This window comes from Misgurnus anguillicaudatus, chromosome 3 (genome assembly GCF_027580225.2).
Source record: "Misgurnus anguillicaudatus chromosome 3, ASM2758022v2, whole genome shotgun sequence".
Taxonomy (NCBI): domain Eukaryota; kingdom Metazoa; phylum Chordata; class Actinopteri; order Cypriniformes; family Cobitidae; genus Misgurnus; species Misgurnus anguillicaudatus.
Genome location: NC_073339.2, coordinates 16,045,765 through 16,057,500, shown reverse-complemented (window position 1 = coordinate 16,057,500; position 11,736 = coordinate 16,045,765). Strand labels below are relative to the sequence as shown.

Here is an 11,736-nt window from a genome sequence, read left to right as displayed (position 1 = left end):
TTGAATTTTGGTGTCTTGTTGACTAGATGAAATATTCAAAATGCATGTGGGAACAGTCTGTTTATTTTTTTCTTAAAGGTGCCATGTGGGACTTTAGAAGGATCTCTTGACAGAAATGCAATATAATATACATAACTATATAATTAGTGATGTATAAAGACCTTACATAATGAACTGTATTGTTTTTATGAGGCGTTTTTATCTACATACACCGCGGATCTTCTTACATAATTGCAGCCATGTTTCTATTGTAGCCCTAAGTTTGTCCTGACAGCTACCGAAGCTTATCATTGCGTTTTGAAATTGAGGTTTGTTGCAATTCACAATCTCACAGCTAGATGCCGCTAAAACATATTAAAGGTCACGTTCTTTCTGATCCCATTTTTAAACCCTAGTTAGTGTGTAATGTTGATATAATAGCATAAATAATACCTGTAAAATGATAAAGCTCAAAGTGCACTGTCAGGCGATATATTTTCTTTAACAGAATTCCCCTTTCAAAGCCTACAGCGAACGACCGGTTTGGACTACAGCCTTCTACTTCCTGCTTTAATGATGTCACTAGAACAGTTTTTGACTTAACTCCGCCCACAGGAATACGTCAGTCGGCAGCTAAGCTAACGGAATACACTTGTGTCGAATCACAACACACCAAACAAGCTACAATCAGAACTCGTTACATATTTCTGAAGGAGGGACTTCATAGAACAAGGAAGACATCAGCCTGTTTTTAGGACAGTGAAAACAGCGCTATACAGATAAGTCAATTGTGTGAAAAATACCGCTTTTTTACACGTGAAACATGAACACATGTTAGATTGCGCACTATAAACACAAAGCCTCAAAAACACCGAAAGAACGGGACCTTTAAACCATTAAAGCTGCAATCTGTAACTTACTGTTAATTAGCAAGTACTATACTTGCAATTCTGTATTTAAAACAACATGATCTTACGGAAAGTAGTGTTATAGTCAACAAAAATTGTATTAATTTATCCGTGTCCATGGCACAAATGTCTATTCATGTCACCAGCACAAATTTCTATAAATAATTATTTGTGTCATTTTATGTTTTTCTGATTTTTAAATCATTGTCGCTTAGGGTTGGGGTTTGGATTAGGATATACTTTTTTGTATTGGTTTCTACAAGTTTTTCTTCCCCTTTTTAAACTATTCTCGCCTGGAGTTAAGGTTAGAGTTGGGGTTTGGGTTAGGATGTCTTAAAATGTAACAGAAAGTGATTCTAACCCCAACCCCAAGCGACAATGGTAAAAAAAATAGGAATAAACAATACATAAAATTACACGAAACAGAAAGTCGTGCAACGGACATGAAAAACTATTTATAAAAATGTGTGCGACTGACACGAAAAAGACATTTGTGCTCAAGGCATGAAAAAAGCTGATTTTCATGCCATGAACACGAATAAATTATTCAAATTTTTCATAACTATACCACGACTTTCCGTGAGCTCAGTTTGATTGAAAATGGTCTCTTTACCTTAAGCGGATTTACAACGCTGAAGATTTTGTCACAGAAGAGTCAAAAATTCTAGTCCAAAATTGTTGCCTGTTAAAAAATAAAAACGACCTCACATTGTGTCAATCGCATTTAGACACTGCTTCTGAGACTTTTGTTCGTAAAAATTTTTTGTAACTGGCTCATTTATCTGCATTTTTCTCATCAAAAAGCATTGTAAAGGGGTGTTTTGACAATTTAAAGCTATAACCCGAAACACAAAATCCAGAATAGTGTCTGACAAGTTGATCCACTTCGTCTCGCAGCACAATGTATGACAAACAAAGTGCAGAATAAAGAGAGATGTGATATAAAAACAAATTGAAAGTGAATAATGTAATTAGGCATATGGGCCGATTACAGTTTCAAGGTATACTGAGGTTTTAAAGAGTTAGGGTTAGGGTTTTTCTGTGATAGTTTCCAAGGTATGAGCTTTGTTTTATACAAAAATTATAAAATTATTCAATTGAAAAGGTTTTATTTTTACCTGGCATACATGTTGTTACGGAGCCCCTAAGGGGACATGGAGCAAAAATTAAATAAAGTTTAGTTTCGCATGCGCACATGAAACTACCGCGTTTAGTTTTGCGTGCGCACGTGAAACTATCACGTGCGCACTTCAAACTATCGCTTTCACGCATGCACACGATAGTTTCACATGCATGCGAAATTAAACTTTAAAAAAAATTCTGCCCATGAAAGTTTTGGTTGAGCACATGAAAATTTAGCATGAACACATGAAAGTTTCACGTGAGCATGATTTTTTTTACTCCAATGTCACCTTAGGGCCTCGGTATGTTGTACAGTATGTTGCTTAAAAATAAAATGTATTGTGTCAAGTTTAAAAGTTGTTTGTATACGCAGAAAATAAATTTTTTGACAATGCTGCAACACAGTGAAACAATGGTATCATACGGCCAAAATCTCATATTGTATGTAACCTTGTACCTTCGATCCACCTGAAGAAAATAACTCTGCAAGTAACTTTAATGTTTTGTGACATTGCAGTAGAGGGGGAAATGTTATATGGATTGCAGCTTTAATTTTATTTCCAACTACATTTATGTTTTTTGAATGAGTAAAGAGAAAAGGGACATTATTTAATCAACATAATTGATATCTTCTTCAGCAAACCTCTAACATCCGTCCTAACACATACTGTATTTCAGATCTTGTACTGATAAAATGATGAATCCAATATTTTAAGTAATAAATTAAGAAGGATGAGAAGCCCAGTGGCTCAAAAGCTTGAAAACACATTAGTTAGGTGGTTTAATGTCAGCCTTTGACATTTGATTCACAACTACCAAATTATTCTTTAAGCGACATTTAGCATTAAAGCATGCTTAGGTTAAAGCTATCAGGTTGTGTTTAATATGTATGGAAGTTGTTATCACAGAATAAAACCTACATGGTGTCTTGTATCACCCTAATGGGGTTTATTTTTTGATAATGACCGGCTGACTACATTATCCTGCTTATTGCTTGGCTATTTCCCACATAATTAGGCAGTTAGACAAAACTATTGATTTGCTTTTTATTCGTTATTATTTTATAAGTAGCAATAATTTCTATATGGTTATTTATAGAACACTGTGTAATACAATTCACTTTGAATTTGTTCTTCTGGATAAAATCTAAATAAACTCTGTTTAAAGTGATTAAATGATGGTTAGTGAAAATCATGTATTTTTAGCTTTGTTTCATTAGCTAGAACATCTGCCTTAGCAGGGCTCCACATTCCCTGTAGTTGCAATAAAATCGCTTAGTCTTATTAAAGAGATGTAATGGGGTGCTAGAACTATCATTCTCATTGCTTGTGCATTTTTAGTTTATGTCAAGATCATATGGAGCGTGTGATGCACTGTTCTGTCGTGCTGGTGAATGATCTCAGCTTGAGCACGGATAGTGATGTTGATCTGCTTTTAAATCCCTGTGTCGAAGAGCTGAACCATGGTTGCGAACTACGTACGCTCCTTTCGGCATTGTCTCTGTGTCTTGAACCCCATTCACACAACACTTTAGTCAAAGAAAATTTCCGTAAAATTGAGGACATTGCTATAACATACACATAAATCACAATGCCGCCATAGTGAGGACGCGGGTGTCATCGCAACCAGAAGGTCTGGTTCAGCTCTTTGACACATGGGATTAAACGCAGATCAACATTCAGACAAGAAATGTCGGCAAACTGGACTAAAGCAGAGATCAGGGAGCTCATCACTATCCACGCTGAATCTGAGATCATTCACCAGCATGACAGAACAGCGCGTCATGCAGTCCTTATGATCTTGTCATGAACTAAAATGCACGCACGTGGTTTCTCGAGAGAGAAATCACGGATAATTAGCATAACAAATAACTTCAGACACTGTGGAAAATACACAGTCTTTACGTGACTTTACGGGATCTCTACCGTATATGTGTGAATGCACACACAGATTCCGGAAAATCATTGACAGTGTGAATCAACCAAAAATCAAACGATCCTGGAAAAATTCTGGATGCATTTTCCGTGTATTTTCCGTAATCTCTGTGTAAAACAGTCTCTATTGTTGCACGTTTACAGGACGTGTTTGTGTTCACACAGAAGCCTGTCTAAACAGTTTTTTTCTGGGACCACATTGCTGTGTGAATGGGGTTTTTAACCCCTTAGTAGTAGCACATGTTGCTAGGAATCATGGGTTTGATTCCCAGGTATTGCATGGACAGTTACCCTAAATGCACCCACATTTTGGATAAAATGCATCAGCCGAATGTGAAAATGTAGGTTAGGTCAAAATTGCATGAACATCTTTTCGCTTTTTAAGCAGTTTGTTATTATAATCATTCAAATGTTTTTCACAAGGCTGATTTTTCAATCCATGTTTTATATTTCTCTCAAGATCAAAATAACTCATGGATTAAAAAAAGAAATAAACTCATTTAAATTGTTTTAAGCAATGAGCAATGCAGGCTATACATTGTTGCATGCATCTATCTAATGCAATACTGTATGGGTTGATGTGTTTGACTTGCATGTGAGGCAACCAAAAGTCCTTCTTCATATAACGCCATACCAAAATGCATAACTTTTTACATGAAACCTGTTAAAAACAAATGTTAAGTGTTTCTTCATTTACAAGTTTAGTATAACAATATGTTTTGTGCACAACCCTCTTGTCAATAAAAACTGATGTTGTTCACCCTTACAATGGCCATTAACCCGTTTGCTAAATGTATTTTATCCATTGATTAAATTCAGCATCCAGCCCCATTTGTCCGTGTCACTGCTTTAACTCAGCACTGTGAATCGATCACTTTCTCTCTCTCTGTAGCACTAGTAGTTAGATCAGCTCGTCACATTGTGCATGGCACTGCATCTGAGTCTGTTGCGCTTCCGCGTGCGCTCAACAGGAGAAAAGCCACAATTACAAAGCTTCAAAACTTAAAAGCGATTTAAAAATCGACAGTGGATCGATCTATATCTCATCGTTACCCAGCAAATCTACCATAAGGGACCATGTTACCATTTCTTGCTTGAGGGAAAGACTCTTGGGCGAGTTTGGCACGGTGTAGCCTACATCACGCGCATCTCCTGATTTTCTTTCACACGATTTGGAAACGCTTTTTTTTGCCATGGCCGCGCCACAGAACGGATCTAACCTAACTGGGAACTTGACCAACCAGTTCGTGCAGCCGCCGTGGCGCGTCGTGCTCTGGTCCGTCGCGTACAGCTTCATCCTCGCCGTCGCGGTGTTTGGGAATCTCATTGTGATGTGGATCATTTTGGCGCACAAGCGAATGCGAACCGTCACCAATTACTTTCTGCTCAACCTGGCGTTTTCGGACGCGTCGATGGCCGCTTTCAACACTTTGATCAATTTCGTTTATGCCACGCACGGAGATTGGTACTTTGGAGAATCCTACTGCAAATTTCACAACTTTTTCCCCGTCACGTCCGTCTTTGCCAGCATTTACTCTATGAGCGCGATAGCGGTTGACAGGTAGAGTGCATACGAGTTGACATTCAATTGGAGAACTTTAATGTGATTTATGTACAAGCATAGGAAAGTATTGGGGCTGCAGGATCAGATTTAAAACACCAGCATATGAGACTGTGCATGGACACTCTTTAAAATAAACTAAAGGTTCCTAAAATGTTTTCTATCATGATGTTTGGTTCCTAAAAGAGCATTTAACATCCATAAAACCTTTTGTCCCTTATTAGGACACTAATTCAAAATGATACCAAGCACAGACGTCATGATCAGTGCCAGCTGTTGTTCTTCGAGTCCCTAAAAGATTTATTTTGTGGCCATGCATCATCATTATTTAATTAAGTATAAATTCACATACGTTTAACAAAATCAGGTTTAACTACATGTCATCAAGTTTTGGCAGCTACAGACATTTTTGTGGTTTACTCTTTTGTTCATTAAATCACAACATTCTTAGACAATCTAATACTGACTTTATTATTGACCTTTATGTATTTATTATAAAACCATGTCAAAGATTGAAATCAATATGAAATCAGTGATTGAAATCAAACTCTGATGCTCTAAATCTCATAAATAGAGTGTTGCCATAATTACTTTATCGACTCATCGCACGATTAATGCACATGAGCTCGGTTATTTGCTTTGAGAGACGAAATAGTGTTGTGTGTTTGTTTGCATAAAATGAATGTTATTAGCTTTTTAACTGATCGCTATTACCTCTGTCTGTCTGTCTCGAAATAGTGGCACGCACACATACACGCACGCACGCACAGAGAGAGAGAGAGAGAGAGAGAGAGAGAGAGAGAGAGAGAGAGAGAGAGGGGCAGTGACAGGCGAAGAAAAAACACTCTGAGAAGTCATAACAGCATAATAACAGTGTTTAGATCTGAGGTGTCGGTACAGTAGCTATTGTAAACGTGACCGCGCAAAAATGGTGCACATTCTCGGATGCGATTAAAGTAACACCAATAATCTGAATAAACTGTGAACCTGAGATTCCTAAAGCAAAAACTGTGAACCAGGGATTTTTTATGCATTACCCTACTGAAAAAGCTGGTTTTAGCTGGTCTCTCTCTCTTTTAGCTGGACTTCTTCAGCGTGTGGCCCCCTTTGTGTACGGTGCATTCCTTTGCGGCCCCCCCAAAGAAAATTTATGACAAAAAACTTTTAATTAAACAAAACATATTGAATGATATAAAGTACTGCTGTTGGTTAGTAGCCTTATTTTTCAGGTTTAATTCCACAGAATTCATGATAAATTAATTTATTTTATAAAATGTTATAAAGCTGGGGCCCCCCTGGCACCATCTCACAGCCCCCAGTTTGAGAACCACTATAATCAGTGACATAAAATGGACATGAAAAAGTAACTATTGTGACAGGCCTAGACGCCAGCCTGGATTTCACAGACAGACAGGGTCACATTTATACTCTGTGTATTTGTCACTGCTAAAACATGATTTGGGGGGGGGTTCATTATTTCATGCATTCTGACCTATTAACACAGTTTAAATGTCAAGTTCGGTATTTTACACTTAAAGTCCTGTTTTCAGATTGTTTATGATGAAATAGAACAGTTTTGACTGAGGTTTGGACATATGATGCTGGCCCGAGAGTTTTCGGGTGTTTGTTCTATCACCTCCCACCTCTGCAGTGGCTGTATAGGTGCACTGGAGCAATCCTTCCTAAAATGCATTAAACTTTCATTTACAAAGACGTGAAACTCACCGACTGGTCAGGGGTGTTCACTGATATGCTCACACAAAAATCGCTGCAAAAGACACATTCCAACAGGTTTTATGGTAGTTTTTGTCCAACTCCATTGACTTGTATTAGATGTGCTGTGAGGTACGGTATTACTCCGCGCCGGGAACTTTGTTTGTATTCTTGCAATTGGCAAAGGCGGATTATCGCCACCAACTGGGCTGGAGTGTCTATTATTCAAGCTCTCAATGGAAGAATGTACGGGTGTGAGGCGTTTGGAAAAATAGGTCCACAAGTTTACAACGAAAGGCTTAAACATCTTTTAAAAGCATCTTTTGCAGCGATTTTTGTGTGGGCGTGTCGGTGAGCGCCCCTGACCGCGCGGTGAGTTTCATGTCTTTTTTTAAGCGAAAGTTTGGTGCATTTTGGGAGGGATTGTTCCGGTGCACCTGTGCAGCCATTGTAGAGGTGGGAGGTGAAACAACAAACACCTGGAAATTCTCGGGGCAGCCGTATTTTTTTAAATACGAGTCCAGCTGACGTTTCACAGGTAAGCCATATGTATCATTTATTTTTATGGGTACTTCCCACGGAAAGCTAGCCTTATAGAAACAATGGATATAGTTTGTTTATTTGGGGTAGCAGTGGAGTTTTCCGTGTGTGTTTGTTTAATGCTGGATTTCATTGAAAAGTATCAATCGGGTCATGAGTTGCATGTGGTAAGTAAGACTTTTGTGTTATGTTGGAAATAGGTGCCTAAGTGCATATTATATAAACGACACGAACATGTGAATCATAACTTATCCAGTCAGTGTTGTATAAAGTATTTCATGACTTGCTCCTCTCGTAGCTCGTAACTCCTTCCGAATTTTTCCGTACGTTATCGGAAAGAATCGGTAAAGCTGATCTGTCTTTTGTAAATCTGATAAAACTAAAGACTCTTCGGAGATATGAAGGATGTGATACTACTCTATAGGTACTCCAGATTAACATCATATACGCAGAAACAGAGTGTGTTATGGGAGCTTTAAGATTGTTTGCTTGCAGACTCAATGGTAGGCTTAAATAACTGATTGCATTTAAATGGACACAATCTTATACTGCTTTAAGGCTTTTAGAAATGTTTACAGTGCACCATGAAATGCATTTGGGTCAAACATACTGGCAGTAAACTCGATGCACAACAACACGACTAAATTACTTCTTCTCACCCACTTTGTCTTCTCACCCAGATAGACTGAATGGAGAGAGACAAATTGCTTGCATTGGGCACTACCAGAATGCTAGCACTTCTTTCGTAACATTAATTGATCTTGATCCATCCTTGCCATTAATCAGATGCAGGTCTTTGAAATCAAGGACTTTAAAGAGCAATCCAAGCCAATGTGCATTAATACAGCAGGGTGCAACAGTCAATCCCGGAAGTAAAATTTATAAAGAAATCCATGACAAACACTGAAAAAAAAATGCTGGGTTATTTCGGTCGATAAGAGATAAACTCAACCTGATAGGATGTAATTTAACCTATGCTGTGTTGTTTTAACCCATTATTATATACATTTTCTGGAGTTTGTTGTTTTTGACCCAAATTCTGGGATAAAAATAACCCACAATATTTAGAGTGAACTTTTTAAACAATAGCATTAACCTAGCTCCAAGACAATTAATTGATGATATGTGACCCTGCCTGTGAAAACCTGTATAGTCATTTTTTTTGTGATTTACTGTTAAATCTTCCAATATAATGTAAAGAACATGCTTTCTTTATTGCATGTTGATTTAATAGTGACTAAGTGAAGTCATGTCAAAGATTGAAGTCAATGTGAAATCAATGAATGAAATCATTATTAGATTATGAGAGATTAAGCCTGGATGTGATTTCAGTAACTTAGTTTCTGATGAGAAACTACATTAACAACAATACACATAAAATGGGGGCCAGTACACTAAAGTCCAGAGTATAGTTGTTTTTACATGTACGGGAACGTATAGTGCTGTATGCATAAAAATGGAACTGTACTTCTGCATTTAAAGGGACACTTCACTTTTTTGAAAATAGACTCATTTTCCAGCTCCCCTAGAGTTAAACATTTGATTTTTATTGTTTTGAAATCCATTCAGCCGATCTCCGGGTCAGGCGGTACCACATTTAGCATAGCTTAGCATAATCCATTGAATCTGATTAGACCATTAGCATCACGCTCAAAAATAACCAAAGAGTTTTGATATTTTTCCTATTTAAAACTTGACTCTTCTGTAGTTACAGCATGTACTAAGACCGACGGAAAATTAAAAGTTGCTTTTTTACGCCGATATGGCTAGCAACTATACTCTGCCTGAAAATAGTCCCCTGCTATTAAAAGTAACCAAGGGGACTATTTTCAGGCGCTGTGTAATATCATTGCCCCTGCTGCAACCATGATACGGCAGCAAAGTTCTTGATTATTACGCCAAAATGAGAGTATTCACTCACCTAAAGGATTATTAGGAACACCATACTAATACTGTGTTTGACCCCCTTTCGCCTTCAAAACTGCCATAATTCTACATGGAATTGATTCAACAAGGTGCTGAAAGCATTCTTTAGAAATGTTGGCCCATATTGATAGGATAGCATCTTGCTGTTGATGGAGATTTGTGGGATGCACATCCAGGGCATGAACCTGTTTCACCACATCCCAAAGATGCTCTGTTGGGTTGAGATTTTAGTACAGGGGCCATTTTAGTACAGTGAACTCATTGTCATGTTCAAGAAAACAATTTTGAAATGATTCGAGCTTTGTGACATAGTGCATTATCCTGCTGGAAGTAGCCATCAGAGGATGGGTATATGGTGGTCATAAAGGGATGGACATGGTCAGAAACAATGCTCAGATAGGCCGTGGCATTTAAACGATGCCCAATTGGCACTAAGGGGCCTAAAGTGTGCCAAGAAAACATCCCCCACACCATTCCATTAATGAGAAATTGAACAGGTGTTCCTAATACTCCTTTAGGGGAGTGTAGTTCCTAGTCATATCGGCCTTGAAAATCGCAACTTTTAATTTTCCGTTGGTCTTAGTACACAATGTAACTACAGAAGAGTTAAGTTTAAGAAAACAAATATCGAAACTCTTTAGTCATTTTTGAGCGCGATGCTAATGGTCTAATCAGATTCAATGGATTGTGCTAAGCTATGCTAAAAGTTGTACCGACAAACCCGTAGATCAGCTTAATGGATTCCAAAAAGGACAAATCAAATGTTTAACTCTAGGGGAGTTAAAAATGAGCCCTTAAATGAGTGTTCCTTTAAGATGTTATTTTCATGCAGCTGGCGTTTTTTTTGTACCACGTAGTGGAGCACCCACAGTTGAAAAAGAGTCAGTTTTTGGTGAAACTTCCTACAGTAATGCATCTTCATGCATTGTTTCTTCTTTTTGTGTCAAAATTGACAGTTCATTCGGTGTATCCCTGTTCAGCTATGATCAGTTGTTCCTTTATCTTGAGTTAATACAGAAAGTTCCAATGTTTACATGGCCCAATGTTGATACGTAAAGGGTAAAGCTGATTCGTTGGTTCTTGTCACATGACCTGCGGTGCGGGTGTGGCATTCCGAAAAATTGAAGTATTTTCAACTTGCTGCAGCGTCAACACACCTGGAAAAAAATGCATCCCACCGCATGTGCATTGCAGCGCTCTCAATTTGAGCATGCTTGCCGCGCGGCTACAGTGAAAATAATGTATTTGCACATGCAAAAGATGTAAGATGTGAACCGCCCCTTTTTGCAAGTGCTTTTCATAAACACATTTATATTTTTTGGCATTATTACTTATAAACAATATCTTTAACTGGTTTATAGTTTATATCATACTGTTATTTCATGTAAAAATAACATTAAATCATTTTGCATCTGCCTCACTGAGTCCATGCTTTTGAAATGTTCCCTATTCATTTTCCCATTAATTCCCTATGAACAAGTATTATATATCAAAACCATAGCAGCTGAAAAACATTTGCGCTCTATTGTCAAAGAAACATTTCTTCAGTAAAGGAAATAAAACAAGATCTGATTTTTATAGTAGATAGTTTCTCCACTGAGAGTTATGGGTATGCCATGGGCGTCTTGCAACTTTTGTCATTGTTAAAGTTTCTTTTTCTCTTTTCAATTTTTGCGAACGGTCCTCTGCACAGGAAGAAATAATCTAATTCTTTTAAACTTTTCTTTTCACCCCTTCAGATATCACGCTGTGCCATCTAATCATCTTTTTCCCTCTGTACCCTGCTGCCATGTTTCTTTTGATTAGGCTTTGTGCAGACTATTAATATCTCACTAACCTTCCTCACTTCTCTGTGAAAATAATGAGTATTAAATGGGACTCGTGTTCTTCATCAATAGCCTTCCTAGATATGGACGATTAGTTTGGTGCAGTATGCAAGTGTCCATATGTTTGGTAATTTATTTTGCATGCTGTTCAGTAGCTGTTTCAGTATTCATCATGAGCTTATAAGTTTTGCTCTTATATAAAAAGATAAATCTATAATTTATATAAA

General features: G+C 37.6%; 1 protein-coding gene and 1 long non-coding RNA gene across 2 annotated transcripts in view; one reads left to right on the top strand and one right to left on the bottom strand.

Annotated features, from left to right (window-relative positions):
- The window catches only part of LOC129444278 (uncharacterized), a 321,920-nt gene that overhangs the window by 228,592 nt on the left and 81,592 nt on the right, over positions 1-11,736 (bottom strand). The gene's annotated exons all lie outside the window — the stretch shown is intronic.
- Positions 4,783-11,736, top strand: part of tacr3a (tachykinin receptor 3a) — a 49,743-nt gene continuing 42,789 nt past the window's right edge. The window contains exon 1 of the mRNA XM_055204815.2: positions 4,783-5,504. Within this exon, the coding sequence (XP_055060790.2) occupies positions 5,137-5,504 (368 nt within the window). The 5' untranslated portion in view covers positions 4,783-5,136. The remainder of the gene's footprint in view (positions 5,505-11,736) is intronic.